Genomic DNA, 24,155 nt, shown 5'->3' with positions numbered 1-24,155 from the left:
TCCTGATTCTCAAAGCAACTGTGCCTTCCTCCCCTTGAAACCAGGAATGTGCCAGGGTCCCTCCGATCTAGACAGGAAAAGCTCTGAGGACTGTATCTGCTGCCCAAATCTTACAATGACAGGGCAACCGGTTCTTCTCTGGGTCATATCTGATTTTCCTGAAATATTTCTGCATCTTTTCTCCCAGCCCCTGATTTGATTCTGCTGAATCTTTCCATACACTTTTCAAAATAACCAAGTATACTTTAAGGATTAGCAACATACATTGACTTGAAACAAGCTAAGAGTTAATTCACTGACTCCGCTTTAGGTACATCGATCTGGCCAAGGAGAAGGAGCAGCCAAAAAGCATTCCCCTCAAAATCTTTACCGAGGACATCAACAACTGTGCCTGTGTAAGTGTTTTCAGGACCATTAACTTAAATTCCAGGTCCCTGACTTAGTAAAATCAAAGGGATAGAGAGACAGAGAAAGAGAGGACAGGGGAATGGAAGGGAGAAAGTAAGAAAGGGGAGGGAGAGAGAGAGTATTTAGAAAGTACTACATGGGAACATGGATTTTTCTGGGAAAATGTGTCCTTGCATATATAAAAAGTGAGTCCTAGGCAATATGAAGCAAGAAGAACCCACCAGAGAGACAGCGCTTAAGCATGGAAAGAACAGTGTCTTTAAAGTGTCCATACTATGTCTCCGGGTCCTTCTAACAGCAATTACACTGGCTTGTAATACAGTGATTTTCACAAACAGGTATTTCCTATTGGTATTAAACATGGTCTTCTAACTGTACCACCACTTACATAATTGTAGTTTGGGTTGTTTCCAGTTTTTATTTTTTCTGTGATGTAATATCTGGAATAACTGAAAACTTGCAGAAAAGTCACAAAAATAAAAATAATACAAAGACCACCCCAAATACCCTTTACCTAGACTCACCTATTTAGTAATGTTTTGCCTGATTTCTTGCTGTCCCCTCTATTACCCTCTGTACGTGTATGTGTCTAAGTATTTCTGAGGATCGTATACACACCATGGCCTGTTACCCTTAAACACTTAAGGATATTCTCTCAAGCAACAGCCAGACAGCTATGACTTACAAATTTAACACTGACCATTCATGTCCCCACTGTATCATTAACTGAACCAGCTGTGATGTGCTGCGGACCAGCCCGTGTGCCCTCTTGGAATTCTCAGCCTTTCTTTCTAGCTTAAGCTGCCATATTTTGTGCACCACAAATCCTTTCAAAGAAACATCTATTTTACTGAAATGCTGTTTACTAACTTCATGTTATAGAAACAAATGAATGTCAGTTTTAATTAGGGGGCTGGGCTCTACATGTGCTGCACTGTGTCACTGCCTGAATGCAAGCTTTGCCTGTAGAATATGGATCCTAATTTTACAGTAACTATTTACTCACCTGTTTTAATTTTTTTTAATTTAGAGCAATGTTTCTCATTTTTTTAACAGTCTATAACAATAAGAATATTGAATACACACACAGTGAATGATGTCATCAACCTGTCACTCTCAAAGCTAGGAATCACTGTAAGTTACCTGCAAGTTCTTTTTAGTTAGAATCCAAGTTTATTTTTGAGAGGGGTGTGTGTGTGTGTGTGTGTGTGTGTGTGTGTGTCTGTGTGTGTCTGTGTGTATGGTGTACCTCCCATCATGAGACAGCGGACTATTACAAACAGGCAAGTCATATTCTGTCCCCCTGAATTTAGAAATTGAAAGCAGCAGAGCTAGATTATCAGCCTGTACAGTAGTGTTAGTCTTGTAGCCCCGTTAAAATTCTATGCGAGTTTAAAGTGATAGCATAACGAATGCGGGCGGTAACTTTAGAGAACTAGTACCGTCCTCTTTACTGTATAACATTACATACCAGATGGGAAAATACTTGTATGAGTCCAGATAGTTCCTACTCCACTGGACTGTTCTTTCTGTATCTTCGTCCCTATACCTCCACTCCAATCCGCATTTATCCTGATTCTCACCTGAGGACTCAATCTTGCTATGATAAATCCTAAATGAGGTGCTTTCCTGTAAAGTTTGACATGAAGATCACTGGCTAGAAGCGACATCCCCTTGAGGCAGGTCCTGAGGAGGAGACGGTTAATGCCTCTTGTCAGCTGGTAAAGGAGACAAGTTGTGAATAAGACCGTGGATCTGAGGACGTGTGTGTACACACTGCTTTCACCTTGTCTTGCCTTCCAGTGTCTGCTCCTTCATGTTTTGCTAGGTCTGCTGTCACTTGTAAAATTTTTCTGGTGAAAGACATGGCTGTACTAGAGGATGAAGTTGTGCAAGGGAAAAACGGCAGGGGGGCTGACATTCAGATGGACAGAACTGAAGTAAACACATCTGCTTACATACCGTTCTCTGTAAATGGGAAAACATCCTGTTACTGTGACATGACAAGCACAGGACCTGCGACCAACACCCTTTCACACATGTGTTGCTCTATGTTCCCCTGGAGGACTCTTAACAATAATGCAGCAGCCCTTATGATTTAGACTTGTTTCAAATGGCATTTCTAGAATTTCTAGGCAGTCATTCTGCTGGGAGAGAGTTTTCTGCGTCTCACTTGTGCTCTAGGTCAGAGTCCTTGTCCCCCGTCCCCCTGGAGCGGGGCTGGATGGCACTAAAGCCCCTGGGCTGACTTTTCTCTCCCATCTCAAGGCCTCTTGGGCACTTCCCTCCTTTCGCTCACAGCTGCTGAGCCGATGCTGCCTTCAAGTTTTTCTTGCACAAGAACAGTCTTGGCAGAGTACGTGGCTCTGGACAACATGCTTGTCTGGGGGCATTTACAGGAAAGGCCAACATTCTCTAAGGAGTCTGGAGACAGTAAAAAGGAAGACTCTCGAGATTAGACTTTCCCTCCACAGCGAAGGGGCACTGCCATGACTTTTTTATGTCATGGACCACCCACAAAGGACGGGGCTGTTCACACTGTGGTTCCCTAGATCCTCAGCCTTTATCAAAAGGGACAAAAAGCTCACTTGGCCTGTTGGAGGCTGCAAGAAGGACCAGGAGTTATTACTGGTATCAGGACTGCTAACTCAAAAACTGTTCCACCCCCCGGATGAAATACCATTTCTACGGGCCCAAATTCTTTCTTTTTGGAAATATGTAAGTGCTGAAGGAAAGTGCTCAAGTACCTACTGGGAAAGATCTGCAGTGACACATAGTTCTTTTCTGTCTCCAAGGGCTCTGAGAAAGACTACCAGCTGTGGGTGACTGCTGGCAAGAAAAAGGCCTCATACCCACTCACTGGTAAGTGTCAGGGAAACCTAAGGTGGGCTGATTGCAGAAGAAACTGTAACCCTAAACTCTCAAAGTGACAGTCAGTCAGTCTGAAGCTTAAATACCCTCAACAATGAAACTCTCATGCGATACTCATTCTACATTTATTCGATAACCCCAGGCACTTGCTCTGCCAGCATGGATATTAACATCTCTTCATTCTCCAGCTTATAGTCTAGTTGGAGAGAGAAAGTGAATTTTTCTTCACTACTTTTTTCCTTGACAAACAGAGCTATCTTGGAAAAGTTTATTAACTTACTCATTTCCTTCCTTCATTACATAGGCAAGAAAACAACACAAATCGGAATATCTTTCCCTCACACATTATTTTCCATATTCCAGTCTTCAAGTTCTCTGTTCCATTTCCCAACCACTAAGTATTCTCTATTTTATGAGAATCTTCTAAGATCCAGCCATGCCTCTGAATCCAATATTTAGTTAACACCTGTTCCATGCCCAAAACTTTTCTCAGCATCAGAAAAGAAAATGACATAATCACACTCAGACTCTTCAAGCCTTCACGGCCCAAACCACCTGCACTTGGCCGTTTCTCCAGCTGACTTTACCAGCATTCCTCTTGAGCTTTTTATAAATACATCACACTTCCCCTAAAACAGTTACTAGAGCAAATGAGCTCAAATAATGATACCTATCCTTGGATCAGGAAGTCTGTGCAGGGCGGTCCATGAAAATAGAGGGATTAAAACAAGGGGAAGGGCAGGGTCTGCAGCAGACCCCGCAATACAGTAACAGAACAGCGACTCCTGCTAGAAAACCTAGGGCCTCCATCTTACAAGCAGTATCTTTCTTTCTTTTTTTTTTTAATCCATTTAAAAATCCTATGGGGCTATTACTCTTTTTCTAGTGATCTCAAGAACATTTTCAAACGATCTGGAAAATCCAAACAACCAAGCTTTTCCTATGAAGTGTACATTCCTAGTCTTAGAATATATGGGGTCATCAAGCACATAGCTGAGGACTAAAGTCCCCTACACTATTCATGATTCTTTTTAATGTTGATATCTTTGTAAATGTTGGTCAGCAATAAAGTGAAAAAAACTGAATACTGAGGTATATTTAAATAAAAGGCACTAATTACATAGACTCATGTAGATGGCAACTTGCAGCCTGAGGACGGCTTCACACAGCACGGCTGCTCTAAGAACCCCTAAGAGCCTGTCACTCCTGGTGACACCTCGGCAGTCACTCCGCGGGCATTTTTTACACACTCTGAATTCTCAATCCTGGTCTGTTGGTTGTATTTTATTGATGTAACGGAAGCTTCCTTTCTATTAACAGTTGCAAGTCACTATGACTTTTGTTCTGAACAGAGCACTGAACTTGCATCTGCACCACATGAAAAGCAAAGGCAAGAGCTCCCCAAGTTACATTCAATAATAAATCTGAAATCAAAGACAAGGAACATTCATTCTATTCTTTAAAAATGGAATCCACATCAGTGCACAGGGGCCTTGAGAATTCTATGGAGCCTAAGAAATTGAAGCACGAACAAGCAGAACAAATCACTTGGCAGTACCCACTGATTTTCTGGGAAGTTCTCCATTCTGTAAACACTGACTTGCACTTTGCTTTTGAGTTTCCAACAACGTGCAGCCTCATGTCTAATCCTTCCCCGGCAGGGCCCCTTGAGGGGAAGGCAGCAGTGGGAGGGAAACTCAGAGACAAACCTCCCTGCTGCTGTTGAGCAGCTCTGGCTACTGAGCTGACAAAACGAAAAATCTGTTTGTTGAGTTGACATGCGTGAGACAACAGACAACACAGCAATCCCTAACACACACAGTCCCATTTTGTAAAGAACATTAAGCACCAATGATTATTAATGCATTAATTTGGCCCTTATGAGACTAAGTAGGGGTAAGCAGTTAAAAGCAGGGATGTAAGGCCAGCAACTTGCCTAAGACGTGCAGATCTAGTGCGGCTGTCAAGGCAGAAACTAGGAGGCCGTCAACACCCTCAGGGGGAAACACAGGGCAAGTCAACGCTGTGCAATGCACGGACACAGCTACACATTCCAAGTAAAGCACCGTGTCTGAGAAGAGTTTTCTCTTTACTTTTCAAACTCTTTTGCTTCGGCACCTTGCTTTTGCAGGGGGTCCTTCAGGTCAGCCCACTTCATGCTCATTCAGGAGACACAGACCTCTTTGCCCAGAACCCCTACAAGAACGGCAGCCATATCAGTGTGGTGCCCACACTCATGGTGCCCACACGATGGGTGGGTCTGACCACACCCATCGCCAGCAGCCTGAATCTGTATTTACTTTATCTCCACACAGGCCATGAACATCCACACAGCATTAAAATCAGCCATCTTCCAGCTACTGCGCTCCTGCCACAGGGACTGGAGGACTCCGCCTCTCCTTCTGCCCTCCTGGAGGCCATCCTCTTGGAGAAGAGGTCCCCAGAGATTCAAGGCCAATTCGTCCTGAAGCCCAGGCACCCAGCCAGGAGCCAGCAGCGGAGAGGGGAGCCCCTTCCCTTACTCAGGTGTCTTCTCTTGGCTCACGTCTCTGCTCCTGACACCAAACTCATGCACAGAGCTGCTTCTCCATGTCGGGGTGCAGGGACAGTACAGGTGAGCACCCAGTACCTACTGAAGATCAAGCTCAGAGAAACCCTAAAGGTCTGAAATCAAGACCCAACTCATGTCTAGGAAGGTTGGGTTTTTGTGTTTGTTTTCATTCCTCCAGGCCGACTGTCCTTCTCTGTGTGCCAGGAGCTCTTCCTACATAAAACTGTGTGTGTCCACTACTGTATGTCTTAATAAAACACGAGCTTCTTCCAGCTTGGGAACACACTGTACTTATCCCAGTGTTTGGTCCAGCATCTCAGACCCTCACAAGAGGTGGTCAGATGACTGTATGACTTAGACGCAGCTGCCATGGAGGAACCCCAGTGGCGCAAAGTCATGGAGTTGAATTGGATTCTATTATGGCCTTAGCCTGAAGTGGCCTCGAGGATTCTAGGGTCAGGCAGCTTGTATTACAAAAGGCAGATCCTTTTGATGGGGGAGACTGACCATCATTGGCTACTCAGAAAGCCAAACAGAAAATCTCAGAGTGGGAAGAAACCTCTTATGAGAGTAGGTGATGACCTAACTGTTAGGGAATATCAAATCTTTTTAGCTTTTACAGTGACATCTGACACTAGAATCTGCTGACAATACTTGCCAGGAACCTTGTATAACTACAGCTTAAGTGACCCACACGACGCAGGGAAGAGGCAGGAGAGAGCGTTGTCCGGGAAGCGCTGTCACTGGGACCCTCACCCCGGAGTCTGATCACGTCTCTCGGCTTCACTAGCAGTTTGCAGGGCATGGGGAAGAAGGACACATGAACACCACAAGAATCCAATTAGCCAATGTCAGCCTGCAGGAAATTCTATACAACAAGGGGCTCAGTTTCTCTCTTCTAGCCATGACAAGAAACGTGCTGTAAAATGGAAATACTGGGAATAAGTTTAAATGAATTGAACTACTACTAGTAATAATCTCTCATCTTCATCACATTAAGGTCACGAGACAGCCAACAGAAGTTCTGTGAGGAACTGGGCCTTTTGGCGGTGCCCCAGCACTCAGCAGGACAACCAGCGCTGAACTCTGTCATCGGCAAAGCTAACACAGCTCTTTGGAGCTCCTCTGGGGGACGTGTGTGAGGAGGACAAGCTGCCCGCCCCAGTTCTGGTTGGTTTCCTTTAGATCTGTAGCCCTCCTGACAAGGGCAGTGATCAGAGGTCATGTGTTCTCACCCAAACCCATCCCCATCTGGAGAAGCCTTTAGACAGCCCCTGCTTTTGGTGAAGTTTTGTTAATATTACTTCAGAGAATAAAATCTGATTTCAATACTGCAGAGTCAGAAAGCACATACAGCACGAAAAACTACTCTTGTCCATTCCACTGGTTTCAGCAAAGACCCACATCCACTTGCTCAGATCCATTACAATGGGCTCTGCGTGTATGAAACTCTGCGAGTCCCCATCACCCTCATCATCCCCCTTTGTCTCCTTCCTTGAACTGCACACTAGTCTCAAGTCTCCTCCATCTGAGTCTACTCAGTCTTACAACTCAACTCTTACATAGATTCGATTTGTAACCCAAGGGTTTAAGTAAAAAAAGACTCATTCTTTGGCAAATATGAATTGTTTAATCCTGACAGAATGTGTCAAGTGAAAGTCACAGAGTTTGGTTTGTGTTCTGTACAATTCGTATACTGAAATGTCAGGGTTAACATTTATTCACCATCCACTATTTCTCCGAGCACTACACCAGATGTCAGAAATTTTATGCTAGAAATGAAGAAATGTATCATACTAGTTACATGTTGCCCCCCACCCCAGTCCTTGCATCTTTCACAGCAAATTTACAGAATAGCTGTGATTATCATCATCCCCAAAAAGGAAGAGTAAAAAGTCCTCAGTAAAGTATGTGCTGTGCCCAAGGTCAGATAAACAGCATAACAGATTCCAGATTCCTTGACTCCAACACCTGTCACCTGTCTGTGCTGCAAGCCACACAGCAAAAGGACAGGAAAGACTGATGAGCAGGGGATGCACCCAGAGGGGAGGAGAGGGGTTTGAGCCCGATTTAAAAGAGGCGAGGAATACAGGAAGCAGAACTGGGGTAAACGGTCACCAAAAGGGGGATAAACACACAGAAAATGAATGCGGCAAAGATGTCCATACTTGGGGAAGAGCATCTGGATCGGGGAAGAATGAGACAGGACCGGGGAAGGAGAGGGTGATTCTGCAAAGGCCTCAATGCAGAGAAGTGTGACGTCACAGTGTACATTCATTGAAAAGGAAAATCTGATTAAACAAGTGTTTAAAATGTTACAACGTAGGAACGTTAAATGGATTGCTGGGTAGAAAATACATGTAGAGACACTGAAAACAAATTCTAAATTGGCTTTAGTCCTTCCAGCTCCAGCACTGGGCCCTCACCCCCACCCCACCCCCAGTGTCTCCAATAGAGGAGAAGCCTGTGCTGTGGGCTGAGAGATATGAAATGCCACGTATTTTCTTTTCCTCCCTTATAGGAGATGCTTTCCATTCTAAATCAAAAAGGGCCACTCAAGAAACGCATCTTCAACAAATCTGCAAGTAAAATATCATGCAGAGTCCTGAAGGAAAAGCTGAACTCTGGGGACACAGTGAACATGGAGAATGAGTCCATTCTGGTGCTGTCATCCGTCTTAAAGGTAGGGAAACGTCTAGCATTATCCACACACAAAGGAACTCTGAAACTCTATGGGGGTCCTTCATCATGACTGCCCAAGAGGAACAGGTGTCATAGATGAAGGATCTGAAAAATTGGAAAACACTGCACAAAGTCAAAATTTCAGGAAGCTACTTCGGGTTTTACAAGTCCCATGTTAGGTATACTTTCCTTTTCATCACAACCCTCTCCCCATCTTCACTCCTGAACAATCCATGCAAATACAAAAATAAATAATAAATGAAAAAGCACACACCTGTACAGAATGTACCAAAGCAAGCTTTCTGCCTTTGAGGACTTCCTTACCACCTTCCTAATGAAGCCAAAGTCTCCAAAAAAAAATTCACATTAAGCTTTTGAAAATATTTATACAAGTTATCAAGAAAGTAAACATCTACTTTACAACGAATCAAAACATGCTCAGCAAGGCCATCGAAATCTGTGATCATTTCATCGTCCTCCCTTCCCCCGTCTCCTAATGCATTTACTTGAAAGCTAGTGTAGGAAGGCTGGCACCGTGTGTGCCTCCTTTCCCCTCCTCTACCACCTTTGGCTTCCCTTGTTCATGTTTGTTATGTTTAACGCACCACCCATGGTTACAGTTCCATGGTAACCAGCTCCTGCCACATGCCTCATTTCATAAACCTGCCTTTTAAAGTGGGTGCAGCAGTCAAAAGTAGTTTTGAACTCTGAAAATGCAATGAATGCATAGAAGAAATACATTGATTTTGAAATGATCCAGCTAAGTCAGGTATCCAGCTACATTTCTACAAAGGGAATCACAGAACAGAAAAAGAATATAATCAACCCATCTTGGTATTTGTTAGCAGCTCTAAACAAGTTTATCAATGTAGTAATGACTACAAACAGGTTATGACAATTATCTTAGAAACCCCATTACATGTGGTCTTTTCTTGTCCCCTATTAATGTTGGATCATAATTTCATTGTGGGATAAATAGCAACAGTTCAGAAATGACTTAGAGCTGACCCCGACCACACTCGCACCATCATACTACACACTAGGTGTGCAAAGAGCAAGATGAGTGTTGCCGTATGTAAGGGCACATGGAATTAATTTGATCAGCTAGTAAGAGTGAGGCTCTTGCCTATTTCCCATTATAAGCATAGACTAGCAAGAGGCTGGCTACTCGTGGGTACATGACTTAGACACTCCTAAAGTTCTTGCTTCCTAAAGTTGACTGCTCTTCATGGGGAATCAGACTTTGCAAACTTGGCCTTGATAATACCATGTGTCAAATAACCAGAGAGTTGGTCTAAACCAGAAATTAATATTTATCAGCACCGCACTGAGTTTGCCATTAAACTGTCTGTAGACAGAGGTCCAACAGCAACACCCTCGGCATATCTGCTTCAGTCATGTTCAGGCTTCACCGCACGCAGCCTCACCCATGGGCACCACAGCACAGGGTCCAGGAAGGAGAAGACACGTGCTCCCAGTGCAGGGAGTTTGTGCACATGAGGCGCAGGCCCTGCTGTCTCCTCCCAGACTCCCGGAACCAGCCAAAGCCGGAGCGCTTCCTCCCTCCAAATACACTGGGGTCACTCCAGAGGGAACACGGAGGAAAACCCTAATGACAAGAGAGGGTGCTGCACACCAAGAACACAGTACACGGATGAGAAGACAGAGACCCTGTCCCCTGCCGTCACTGCTCCATCGGCAGTGAGCAGGAGAGAGCCTGGCACACACAGCAGCTCAGTAAGGACTGGAGCATGTGAACACCGACCACATTATAACCATCATAGTTGCCTACAGGCATTTTCTGAACAAGCTCCTATTAAGAGAAGCCTTGGGCTGTGGAGTGAGACCAGTGGAAGCACGGTGTGCCTTTGAAACTAGCAAGGTGATGCAAAACTTTCCCCAGTCTGGCACAAAACATGACAACTTCAGGGGTGAGGAGGGTATAGCTCAGTGGTAGAGTGAATGCTTACCATGCACGAGGTCCTGGGTTCACTCCCCAGAATCTCCATCAATAAATACATAAACAAACGCAATTACCACCTTGCTCACCAGGGGGAAAAAATTACTACTTCATAAATTTTAATAGGCCCATTTCTGTGATTTAAGGCTTGTGCACCAGAAATTAGACAGAAATTGACTTATTGTCTCCGACTATACTTTAATTTTAAAAAAAATGTATTCATCAGCCCTCTAAAGTGACACATTTTCCAGGCCCCCACTTAGGTAGCTTACATTTGTGTACCTCTAGCCCTCACACTCAGAGGTCTGAAGTTCCAATATATCTAAATTTTAAGTGACACACTTGGGAGTATGTTCCATTCAAGGAGCTATAAGGGGTAACGTGTAGGTACCCACTGGGGATTTTAGTTATGTTTTTAGCACCTGCTGCTTAAAAGGCTGCAAACTGAACTTTTATGCAGTTTCAAAAAGAAGACTGAAGCTACTATGAGTAGTTTTTCCCCATGAAGCAGGCACACCTCACGTCAGAAAGCCCAGTTCTCTTGTAATATGTGTGCAAGAGTGTGAGGGGTGTGCGTTCTATTTCAGAACCGCTCTTCCTTGAATTAAGAGCAAGCACTGTCTGAAGTAAATGAGGAACATGGGTGTGCACGTTGCTTCTCAGACACTCACAGGATTCGGGGTGGGTGGTCACCAGACCCTGTCAGCTGGGACTAGTGCTGACACGGACACAGGGAGCGAGCCCCAGCGGGTGGGGGGGGTTCTCATCGCTCTCACTGCCGTCCAGACTCTGCTGTGATGCTTCTGATTTTAGATGGAGAGAGTCCAAGCCGCTCCTTCTGGGTGTGGGAGTCTGCAGTCACAGCCAGCTCTGCCCGGGTCACACACTGGCCGTTGTGAAGGAAGTGAGGCCTGAACGGAATTTTTCAACTTAATGTTTTGTTATTTCACCAATATGTATTTATCATAATAATATATATCTTTTTTACTTAATCTACGGAAGGATTATCTTCAGAATATAGAAGGCGGTATTTTTACAGCCAGTCTCCATGACAAATGGCTTAGCGTCCTTGATGAAGGGAATGTGGAGGGAAAAATAACTGCAACCCAGAGGTAATGATGGTCACACCCCGAAAATACAACCAACATCCTCTTAGGAAAATATCAGCTTATACTTTACAGCTTTGTCTACTAAAGTAATGACCAGTGTCAAAGGGCTGCATTTGCTACCCACAGAAGCCACTTGAGAAACACATGCAGGCACTCCTGCTGTTACTGAATTCTTGTTTTTATCCTAATCTTATTAATATGGACTCCATGACCAGTTAACACCTGCTGAAGACACAGAACTGCCGCAGATGAAATCCACTGGTCAAAACAGAGATGCAAGAGAACCAATCTCTCGCTGTTATGATCTTAATTTTTCAAACACTTAATCAACCACAGGCGTTAGTATCTCGTCCAGAAAATGAAATCAATGAAACATTTTTGTGTGCATTCGTCCTTAGAACTCTGCGAGAGAGGACTGGGGGCATGGTTTACCATCACGTACTCTGTTCTCTGTTTCTGTATTTCCACTTCCTAAGCAAAATGACATGCTTTGTTTACAAGTGCATTTTTTCTGCCTGTAGGCTTTTGGATCAGCTGCCAAGAGCCAATGGTGACCTCCTGAAGCACCTTTTGGAGTGCTCCACGACACTGAGCAACACTCCACATTCAACCAGATGACGACGGATAACTTAGCACGCTGTATAGCCCCAAGCCTTCTTGGTCCACCTAATGCCACCGGCTCCCAATTACAAGAGGACTTCACAAAGAAGGTAATGAGACCTCTCATTTTCATGCCTTGTGGGGCACGGTCCCCACTTTGAACCTGAAACCTGAGGTACTAACCGTGATGTACCAGATTTTTCAAGTGCACATTTTAAACACGCTCCCCTGGAGGGGCAGAGTCACTGACCTGGTGGGGTGAGGGGAGGTGGTGGGTTGTTAAGTGGGAAACCGAGAGCAATGGAGGCATTTCTGCTTTCCCACCCAGGACACTCAACCACAGAGAGAGCAGAGTAGGATGATGGGACAGAACAAAACCTGAGCTTTGGGGTCTGGCAGCCAAGGTTCAACTCTCAGCCTAATCACTGAGGGAGTGTGAACTACGGCGAAGGTCCAATGGTTTCATCATCACATAATGACGACACCACCCAGCTCCTCTGGTCACTGCTAAGACATCTCAGATGAGCACCCACAGCTCCTCACACACTGGCCTTCCTCTGCCAGCTGTGGTCCCTCACAAGGACACTCGGCTCCTATGTCACCCCCACTGCAGGGTGAGGGGGCTAGTAAAAGATACCAGAACATCCAAACAGAGCCACAACAGGCCTAATCAGATCACAACTCTGCCCCAAGCTCAACCCGACAGCCAGCATGAGACGAGGCAGTGCAGTCAGACAGACACGCCTCCTCTCCACTGCTTCCTCCCTTCACAAGAAAAATCACAGAAATCTCTGCTTCTCAACTCTCACATATTTCCTCACTTTAGAAGTAAATTTCTGAAGTTTTTGTCTATTGGATGCTTTATTAATTTTCATAAGATGTTATGTGTCAATTTATCTCAATAAAACTGGAGAAAATCAAACAATAACAAATGAAACTTAGTAAGACAATATACAGATTCACCTCAAGCATCCTTCGTGGGTCACCTGAAAATTGCCCTAGTTTTAAAGTTGTAACCGTCATTACAAAAATGTTAGCTATTGAACGAGGTGACAAATTATAATTTTAAAACACTGATTAAAAGAGTTTTAAAATGTGTACCCAAAGTACTCTTGAAAGTATCACTATTTCTTACAGAAAACGGATTTGTAGACTCATTTTTTAATCAACTCTGAATTTTTCTCAGAATTCTCTTACAGTTTTTAGATGCAAGAGTTAGATATGAAATGATTTGTAACTATGCCATATGGAAAAGAACACCCCATTTTGCCCTTATGTGTTTCAGATTTCGCTGGTACAGTTTCTCCTCAAAAACTGCCTCCAGCTCTGGGGAGAAGACGTCCCTTCCCTCTGGGGAGAGCGCGCAGTCGTTCCTGACCAAGGTGACGTCACTAGTGATAGGGAGAAGGCTGCAGGGTGTGGGAACCATGTAACTGGCTTTGGTGAGAAAGGCAGCAAGGCTGCCAGGGCTCATGGGAGATGCTCACACAGTGCAGTTCTGGAGCCCAGATCCCATCCCAAGAGCAATGATTTCCACCTGCTCCAGGTCAGGGTGGGTTTCATACTGTCGTGAGACCAAAGAAAGGATGAGGCAGGTCTGGCTTCAGGAAGTTGCTAGTACAGCACTAGGAGATATCAGGGTATAATACAGTGTTTGGAAATTTTTCCAAACAAAACTTTAAATGGGACTCATATATATCAGATGTGCTCAGGCTGAAACTAGAGTGAGGGGCCCAGAGCACTGCCTTGTTTGTTCCCCATCCCCTGTTTTCCTGCTTAATGGTACCTAAGGTACCACAGGTTTCCAGTGCCTTTGAAACAGGTTGAAAAGAACCTGCATCAATGAGGAAAAACAGGACCTGATTTGATGTGAAACCACTTTTCAGACTGCCAGCTCCTGGGCCCCGGTGCACCAGCTGTGTTACCTCTGGCCAGTTATTTTAGCTCGCTTTCAGTTCCCTCATCTCTAAAATGGGAATAAAAACAACATCTAAATTTTAGGACTACTGTCAAAATTAATCATCGATGTAAACTAAATATGTAAAAAACCAATTGCTGGAGCCAGCAGAAGATCCTCTGGGAACTCTGAGCTAGGACTGTGAGCCTAGGTCATCAGCTAATTGGCAGCAGTGCATTTCATAAGGATGAGATGAGATTCAGAACCTGGGGACACGGGTCATGAGACTCTTTGAATTTGGTGGGGCAGGTAATTAGGTTTGTTTGTACGTTTGTTTGTTTTTTACGTTAATGGAGGTACTTGGGCTTTGACCTCATGGGCAGTAAGCACGCAATGAACCACTGAGCTATAAGCCTCTCCCATTCCCTTTGCAGTTTTGACATTTTTTGGTTTTATGACATTTATCTCACTGCTTTCAGGAAATCTTTAGGAAAATCTATTTAATCAGGAATTTAGTTGAGTCTAGTACCTGAGAATGTGCTTTACTAAGATAACTGTTTTTGAATTCATCAGTGACAACAGGACAACCCCGCGAATCAATGAGAATTACAGTGGCAGTCATTCTCAAAAATCCACAAGGACAGTACGAGGCCAAGTGCCCATCTACCACGGGTCTGCGCACATGCCTGTCCACGATTTTGGAAGTCCCTGAAGAACAGAAATGGCCCTAATCACATTTCACCCTTCCTCTCTTCTGTCTTTATTCCTCACATATTGTTTCACTTTTCCTCCTCCTCTACTCTGCATGTTTACCAAGATTTATTAAAAATGCGTTAGAGAACCACTTTATTTGCTTATGGCCCATGTTAACCCCTTGGTGGAGGCGCATCGGGGCAGTCTGCGGTCTCAACTAAGGTCACTTCTGCACCTGCAGCCAGCGGGCGGCGCAGCTGGGGCTGATTCACGTGTCTGTTGCTTGGCGCTGGCTGTAGGTGGGTCCCCATCTCTTCAGCAAGCGAGCCCGGCCTTCTTCATAGGGTGGAGGAAGACTTCCCAACAGCAAGACGCTTTTCATGAGTCCATGTACGGGAGGACTGCACAAAGGACCACAAAGACAATGAGTTACTCATCACTTACTTACTGAGGGCTATGACTGTCATCAAACACACATGATACTCAAAACTTGAGACAGCATTCCTATCACACACCTACTCTTCTTCATGAGTTGTTAACCCTCTGTTCTTTAGATCAGCATTTTCCATAGGATATTTAGAAGTTTGGTAGGGAGTATCTTTGAAATAATCATTGATTTTTTACCCCCACATATTTCTTGCCTCTATCTTTCTCCGTCTTAAGCTGTCTTAAGAGACACATCATTTCCTCAGAGAACAGAAGCTACAGAAGAATATGAGGAGTAACAGAGCTGTTTGTTGCCTATGAGTTTTAAACATTCAGTTTTGTAGGAAACAAAAACAATCCATGGCATAAAGATTTACGTGGAAATCTCATGGGGAAAGCCCCAAACAACGAGATGTATAGGACATGTGCACCATTTCCTGCATAGAAAACAAGAGGAATCAGGAAGCCCTCACAGAACTGCTAAATCGCATCTCTAAGACCGAGCCTGCTAGAGTCACACAGAACTTCTTGCACCTCAGCAGGGAACAAATCAGTGAAATGATTCCATCAATCTGAGAATAGTAGGGAAGGAATAAAGTCACTGGATTTGATGAGCCAGGTCTCAGCAACAGCTGTGCAGGCCGGCTCCCCAGGACCAGACAGCAACTAGCACAGCTCAGCAGGTGCCCAGTGTACGCAGATGACACAGAGGGCCAGGGAAGCGTCATTCCACGTTCCACCACCATCTAACTCCTTGGCAGTAGAAGACTGCAAAACACAGACACGCTCATGGAAAAAATGGAGAGACCTTGCATTGCTACCAATTTGGGAACAAAGAATTAGGCTGTAAATCATGTAAGTTATTTAAAATTATAGACCAGTACCCATCTTACATATATCAGTTTGTAGACAGACTGGCCCAAGTATATGGAATTCGTGATCCATGCCTTATTTTCCTAGAAAGGGTTCCATGGTCAAATAGGTTTGAGAAATGCTATTTTCCTTTTGGACATCAAAATGCCCATTAACATACTAATGTCTTAAAGAACCACAGTAAAGAACCCCAGTACTTTCCCCGTTGATTTGACCTGGGAGATTCTTTTGAAGAAACTCTGTTGATGAATGGTCCTGGGAACACATAGTAGTAAACACTGCTCTCAATTTATCTTAAGTCATAGAGTTTACTCTTTCACTCACCTGCTCAAAAACCTTCAGTGAGTTTCCATGGATCTTTAGGTTTTTTGTTTTCAGGATAATTTCTTTTTTAAGAGCCTCCGCAATAAAACCTGCCCTAGTCATCAGTTTTCACTATTTCCCTGTGTAGCTCCTTTCCTTGAGCTAGGTCAAACGCTTCACTTTCCTGAACAAGACACACTCATGTTTCTAAGTACAATTCTCAACTCCCTGTGGTCTCTACAGACCCACAAACTAGGTGGCCATTTGGGTTCTACTCTCCCAGAAATGTCACAAAGCTGCCCCTGACCGTTCCAGCTCAAATTAGCGGTTCTTTGATAATGCACGAGCAGTTCTCCCTGCTAGAAGCTGGTTCCTACGGTGCTTTGCACCATCAGGAGTTACGCTAGTATGCTCATACACCACTCAACAAATCCAAATTCCTGCGGTAAATGATTGTATTTGTTAGTTTTATGTTACTTTCAGTGGCTGGCTAAATGTCTACCCCTAAAAATGGATGAATATGTGCACTTTTCTCAGTGTAGGAACTTTACATACATCGATAACGACTGCAAAGTTCAAAGCTAAAGAGGTAGAACACAGCACACATGGAATTTCACCAGGGGGCTGTAACACATCAGTTTCGCTAAATAAGTTTGTTAGAGAGCACGTGACAGTATTTACTATTCACAAGTCCTGGAATACACTATTTTTATTCATCATGGAAAAAATGAGGTATTGGTGTGATATATTTGGGAAGAATTGCATGCGTGTGTGAAATTTCTTTTAAATAGCAACAATTCCATAATTAAAGGGACAAAAAACATGGCTGGACAATGCACCTGTCAGTTGTTGAGCCAAGACATGCAAAAGTCCCTCAAATTTGAGGAGATAGAACAGTAGATAAAGAAAAGCTGAAATTCCCCTAATTTGTCCAATGCAACGCCTACAGGACATTCTTGCCATGGGAAAATGGCTAAGAAATGTTCGTTTCACCCTCAGGATACTCAAGCACATCACTGAGAAAGTCAATTTACTACTTTTGAGAAAAGGCGGTTGGAACTGATAAACTGCAAAAGGACCAAATTGTCTAACCTAGAATGAATACAAGGCAGTGAAGACTTTCTGATACCTGTCTTTATCACTGCTGGTAACATCTGTGTAATCTTCAATCAACCTGCACTTAGTGGCATAAATAAGGTGAAGTATTTTCAAAGGTAAAGCAAAGATACTGAGGATGAAAAGCTTATTTTATTTATTCCAGAAAGAAAGCTACTCATAGGCTATCTTTATTTGAGAAAACGAATTCTCTCCACGGTCATTAGTTACTATGATATATTGAATGGAATATATTCCATTCAACATACACATATTTCTATGCTACAAAATATACATGATACATAAATATATATATTTACACACTCAATTTTATATTCCATAAAAGCAACCTCAAAGAATTTGAAGGACAGAGTATACAGTTGTACAAAAAGGCACCTTTCAGAACACATTAGGCGAGGTCTTTCCTGTCTCTCTCTAACTCCTATGCGAGTCAAACAAGTCACTAAGCACCCTAAAGATCTGTAATAAAGGGTGCCTCTGTTTGCTACTTTAATGCTTTTCATGTCCACAGCAAAATCGGAGCTAGGAAGAAACTGATTTCTTTTTGGCCTTGGACCTAAATGTCAGTATGCATTTGGTTGGCTTAGCCTTTCCAAGGAATAAAATCATCCCTTTGTCACATCAAAGAAACTACTAGGAAACAAAATTGTCAAAGGAGAGTTATAATTTCCTATAATAGAAAAAAAAAAAAACTACCTTGTGAGAATGGGAGTTTTTCCAAATTATAAAGGAGTCAGATCAGTGGGGGGGCGGCGGGAGGCACGGGCACCAGCCCGCTCCGGCCCCGCAGGGCGCGGGCGACTCCGAGAGCCCGGGCGCGGGGCGGGATCGGCGGCGGCCCAAGAGGCCACGGAGGCTTCCGCGCCCGTCGCCGGAGCGCCCAAGCGGCGGGGGCACAACTTTGGGGCCGCGGGAGGGGTGGGGAGCGACAAGGGCTCCGGGGTGCTCACCGCGCCCACAGCCGTGGCCCCCGGCGCCCACACTGCCGGCGCCGGCCCTCCCCGCCCCGCAGAGGCCCGAGCGGCCTCCCTCCGCCGCGGGGACCCGGGGTGGCAGCCGCCGCAACCCCCGTCCTTCCCGCGCCCCGCGCCCCGCCGCCGCCGCCGCCGCCGCCGCCCGCGCTCACCTCAGGGGCGCAACCGGCACAGCCGGCCGTCGGCCTCGTTCCCGCCGAAGCGTCTCGGTGCGGTACTCCCTGCGCGGGCGGGTTCTTCCCCGGCGGTCGCAGGGGGTTCAGGGGGGGGGGGGGACAGCCCTCACTTGAGCAAGGAACCGAACCGCCGCCTGGCGGCATTTTCCACAGGCCGGCGCCACCGCAGCCGCCTTGGGTCCGCACAGCCCCCTGCCGGCCGCAGCTCTTGCTGTCTCGCCGAGCCGACAAGCCTCCGCGGACAGGCGAGGGAGCCGCGGCGCGAGTCGGAGGCCGGGCGGGGGTGTGCGCAGACTCTTTCCTCTGGGGACTGCGCGCATGCGCACCAGCGGGGCGGGACCCGCGGCCGCTGCGTGGGGCCCGGCCCCGCCCAGGGGCGCTGGTCCGGCTCAGCCAATCGCGAGCGCCGGGTACCTCTTGGCGCGGGCGATTTGAATGGTTCGCGGCCGCCTGAGGCAGCGGCAGGTGGGCACGCCGCTGCCGTTTTGGGAGGTTTTCTGAGATCGGGAGGGGAACCCGCCCCTCATCCTTTCGCCGGAGCCCCACCCTCCCCAGGCCGCGGGACTGGCGAAAAAAAAACACCTGGGAAAGTAAAACAACACTGACTTCAGGATAACCGTTACGTCTTTGGATGGAAAGAAGGGAATGGGATAAAGGAAAGGTGAAAAAGAAACTTCAAGCATTTGTATATTATTTGATTTCTTAAAAGAAAGATTTTTAAATCCTAACATTTTGCCACAATGCTTCAATTTTTTAAAGAAATAAAATGTTAATATGTAATTTTATTACATAAAAACCCAAAATACAGTCATGCATATGCACACAGATATGCATATTTTATATCTAAACATAAAAAACATTATTCAATGAATAAAATTATAGAAATTTTCTTTATCATTGAGCTTTATTCTTTTCCTTAACTTACGGTTATTTCAGGTACTTCAGGGCTCCAGAGCTTGCCAGGAGATGCACATGTCCAAGAAGGCCAGTCCCCAGGAGGGAAGCAGGATGGAGCCCCAGCTGCAGGTAGGTCACGGCAGGATGGGGGTACTGGGGATGGTCGAAGGCAGGCAGGGAGGCTCGAGGTCAGGCAATGGGGAGGGAAGCATCAAGGTGTATGTGGGGCACAGGTAGGCCAGGGCAGGATGGAGTGAGGGGCAATGGGTGGGACCCAAGTAGGAAGGGAGGGGAGGGGAGGGGTGCTCCAGGAGCCCGGGGTATCCCCTCCCCCCACCTCCTGCCACCTCCCAAAGCAGCAGCTGAGTCCCTCCTGAGCTCCCTGTCGGACAGGCCCAGCTTTGGCATCTGTGTCCTTGCCCCAAGTTGCTACACGGCTCCCCTCATCTGGAGCCCCCTGCCCACTTTTCTTCCCCGCCAGCGACCTGTGCTCAAAGGCCCCGCTGGCTGGGACACCAGACCCAATGCACCGTCCCCGGGACACCAGGGGGATTCCCTTGTTCTGCTGCCCAGACACCTGACCCTCTGTCCCTTTTCTGGTCCCTTCCACACCCACTTGTCAGCTGAGGCCTCTGTCCTGGGTCTCAGCCCTTCTGGGGAAAGCCAGGAGGCCAAGGGAACCAGTGGCCCAGAGCCAGCAGCAGGGGGAACCCATCTGACTCCCTGCTCCAGATGCGAAATGAAGAGCCGTGCTATAGAGGGACAAAAACAGGCCCCAGGTGAAGTTCAAAACCTGATCTTCATAGCCCTGTGCTTTGGCTCCAGTGGCACCAGCTGGCTCAGGACTCCTCACCACTTCCCCCAACCAGAGGGTCCCGGGTGATTTCTAAGTCTCCGTGAGCCTGGGTCTCTTAACCAGACAAGCAGAGGTTCCTTTTTCCCTTTTACATATGTAGACACGTAATACATTCCCGTGGTTTCAAAATAAAAAAGCACGAGCAGGTAGGCAGGGCGCCCCACCACCCTACGTCCAGCCCCCCCCACGAGTAAACATGTTTAGTCACTTCTAGAATTTATTTAGATTCTTTTTCTCAGTTTGCACAAAAACACACGGCCTAAACTACAGAGATGCTTCCTCATCGGTACATAAAACAAACACTGTTAGGGGTCTGTGCACGTTGATCCATTAGGTAGTCGGATTCTTCCTGGGTGTTAGGAAGATTAGCCCCTTATTGATCTTTCCTGGAACTTGTGGTTTGTCCTTTTTCACTTAGTATATCATGCTTTCTTAGAAAAATAATTGTATTTAATGTATTTTTTCTTTTATGGCTTCTGTGTTGTGAGTTAGCGTTAGAAAGCCTTCCTTCTGACAGGTTTACAGGGGAATTCATCACTGTTTCCTCCCAACATTCTATATCTTTGTTTTTCTACATTTAAATCTTATATCCATTCAAAATATATCATGGTGAATGGTGTGAATAAAAATACAACGTTTTTTAGATTTTTAAAAATTACTGTTTCGTCCTAGTAATCCATGAATTTTTAAAGAATATAAAATTCAATCCCCTGTAATTTATTTTACGTACAGCATGAAGTAGGGAGATGGTTTTATTATTGTTTGTTTTTGACCAACCACTCAAAACAACATATAATGAGAAAGAAAAAAACCTCTTTTCCTTCCCATTTGAAACCCTCTCTTTTCCCATAGGATGCTCCCGTGTGTATGTCTGGTAGAGCATCTTCTTTAAAACAGGACTGCATTTTTTATCTGTAAGCCTTGTCTATATATTTGTAAAACAATAGTAAGTAGTTTTATCTGTAAGCTTTCAATATGCTACAGTGTCATTTTATTTTAAGACATATCAAGTTTCCAACATTGAATTAATGGTTCTTACTTCACTTTCGTAAGCAGATTATTTAAAATAGCTCGTGTTCATAAGAAAATATATTTACCTTGAAGTTTCGTTTCTGTAAAAGTCCCAGTCTTTCCCCTCACCCACTTCTTTATTCTGAGATCTTGGTCCCTATTTGAAGTACAACAACTTAGTCTCCTTTAACAAGTGCTGATTGTCTCCCATGGGATTTGGATCACTTATTTTTCTCCTTGATCTATTAGGGGATTTTTTGTAAGTAAATTATCCTCACTAGCGTATTTCTGTTTCTTCTTATTTCTCCTTGGATTTTGCTCTATGAATGCTGATGTTATGCTATCTGGTGCAAAGATAATTATAACAGAAAAGCATTCTGGCTTTTTTTTTTTATCACACTAAAGTTTTCTTTTTTGGTCTTAATGTATTTTGCCATGAATTCAGCTTTTTCCCATATAAATAGTAAAGTCCCTACGTTTTTACACTTGTAACTCCCTCGTTGTCTTTGCCATCGTCTACACTGAAACCTTCTGAGCTCTTAGTCTTCAGTGCATCCTACTGTATACAGTGTGGAGTTGGATTTCCTTCTAATCCACCCTGAGAGTCTTTCAATAGGTGAGTTTATTCTGTTTACCTTTGACGTGGCAACTGTTTGACCTTTACTTCACCAAACAGGATATATAAATGGTAAATAGATGAGACACAGGGAAAAAAGTTATCATTAGTCATTACAGAAATTCCAATTAAAACCACTATGCAAAGAAGTTAGCACTACTCTCCTATTGGAAAACTACAATTTTTAAAAATTAAAAGCTGACAATATCAAATGCTGGTGAGAATGCAGAGGAACTGGAACTCTCCTACACTGCTGGTGGGATGGAGGAATGGCACAGCCGCTTTGGAAAATGGTTTGGCAGTTTCTGATACCAACTCATTCTCTGAAGGAAATCCTATTCTTCTGGTTATTTATAGTCATATTAAACCATTTCTAAGGGTCTTACTAAAGGAAATAACGTTCAGAAAGGACCCCAATTGCTACACAGTAGATGCTGTATAAACGGTCACGATCAGCTCATCCTCCAAGGCGGAGGGGACACTTCCTCCTTGCTTTCTGACTGAGCACGAGACACCTTGATGTGTGAAGCCAGACCTGCACAGACATCAGCTCCACCTGCTCAGGTGCATAGCTTCTCCCTGCTCCTTACCTGCTTCCTGTCGCTCACCCCGCCTGGGCTTCAACGTCCCCTCAGATCACTGATGACGATCGCACTCACCTCATAAGAATGCCGTGAGAAATTAAGGTGAGCAGATCTTGGATGCTCCAGCACATTCCATGGGATTATTGTTTCCATGGGGAACCCTCCCTAGACTGTATTTTTAGCACCTCTTGATTGTTTAATCACGTATTTGTTTTGGAAGAAGAGAAAAATTTGGCCATGATGGAATTGCTCCCATCTGTCATCAGGTTTGGGATTGGGACATTATCAAGCTTTTCAAAAACATCACAGCCAACCCCACCCTCAGCATCCCCACCTGTGTAACACAGTTTCATCATGGTTTTGCTATTTCATGTTGAGTTTCAATGTTAAGATGATCTCATTAACACTTAACATTTTTTCCCTTAAAAAATGTTACCTGGAAGTCAATCCTATCCTTAAAAAACATCTTTTTGATTGACGTCAGAAAGTTAAACATTTGACCTAAGGACGACAAAACTAGCATGAGCGTGGTCTTGTTCCGTGCTGGGTCTCATCTTGGTGCGGCAGGCTCCCCTCGAGGGGGCAGAACTGGAGGGTCTGCCTCACGGTCATTGTACCTCAAGGACAATGTGCTCAGTTGCGCTTGGTGCCCGTCTTGAGGCTCAGCTCACTGTGACCCTCTAGGATGCCAACCTCTGTGCTTTGTTTTGACAGGCCCCTGCATTGAGCTCCCTGAGGATATGAGCCTTTCTTCAGTGACCAGTCGTCCATCCTTGAGAACCGTCCTAAAGCACAGCCACCCTCAGCTGGCGCACGGAGCTAAGGGGAGATGTCCCCTCCTGCCAGGAAGAGGGCCCTGCTGGTAGGTCCCCACTGCCTGCACACTCCTCCTGGGACCTCTCATCGAACCCGGCAGGGCTCAGCCCCAGGGGCCCCATCAGAGAGAGGCAGCTCTCCAGCATCCAGGCCTCTGAGGTGTCCAGTGAAAAGTGAGGGTCCTACTCAGACCCCTGCGCTCCTAGGGAAGTCCTGCTCATGCCAGCCTCGACTGCCAGGCAGCAGCAGAAGCAGCAGCAGGGCAAGGCCCCAGAACAAGGAGATGGCCACTGAACTTGGGATCGCCCGGGATCCCGAACATGGCCAGGAGTCGTCGATGGCTGGGCTTTAACTTTGTTAACAATATTGACATGCAAAATTTCTTTTATTCTAATATAATCATATTTATCACACTGTTTATGATTTCTGCTTTGTGACATGTTTAGATGCTCCCTCCCTAGTCTGATAACATAGGTTTTCCCTATGTCTGATTATAATTAACTTAAATTTGAGTTCGTCTTGAGTTTATTTTGTAGACTGTGAGCCAGTGTTCTCCAGGTGGACAGTTTTCTCTGCCTCTCCTCCCGATGTGCAAGGCCTTCTCTCTAGGTGCTAAGGCCCTATACATTGACCTGTTTGGGTTTGTCTCTTGGCCTCCAATTTTACCCCATCAGATGACTGTCCATAAGTTTATAAGAAGCCTTAACACGTAGGAGGGCAATGTACACTTCTTGTT

The 24,155-nt window shown here is 45.2% G+C and overlaps 1 protein-coding gene across 2 annotated transcripts in view; it reads left to right on the top strand.

Annotated features, from left to right (window-relative positions):
* The window catches only part of LOC123617147 (epidermal growth factor receptor), a 121,883-nt gene extending 115,470 nt beyond the window's left edge, over nucleotides 1-6,413 (top strand). For both annotated transcript variants that reach the window (XR_012508315.1, XM_074367763.1), the window contains one exon: nucleotides 5,595-6,413. Coding sequence is in view for 1 of the 2 variants with exons in the window: in XM_074367763.1 (XP_074223864.1) it covers nucleotides 5,595-5,601 (7 nt within the window). In the remaining variant the exon portion in view is untranslated. The remainder of the gene's footprint in view (nucleotides 1-5,594) is intronic.
* The last annotated feature ends 17,742 nt before the right edge of the window (nucleotides 6,414-24,155 follow it).

The sequence above is a fragment of the Camelus bactrianus genome, chromosome 7, assembly GCF_048773025.1.
Source record: "Camelus bactrianus isolate YW-2024 breed Bactrian camel chromosome 7, ASM4877302v1, whole genome shotgun sequence".
Classification (NCBI taxonomy): domain Eukaryota; kingdom Metazoa; phylum Chordata; class Mammalia; order Artiodactyla; family Camelidae; genus Camelus; species Camelus bactrianus.
Note: the sequence above shows the minus strand (reverse complement) of the source record. Positions and strands in the feature narration are given on the sequence as shown.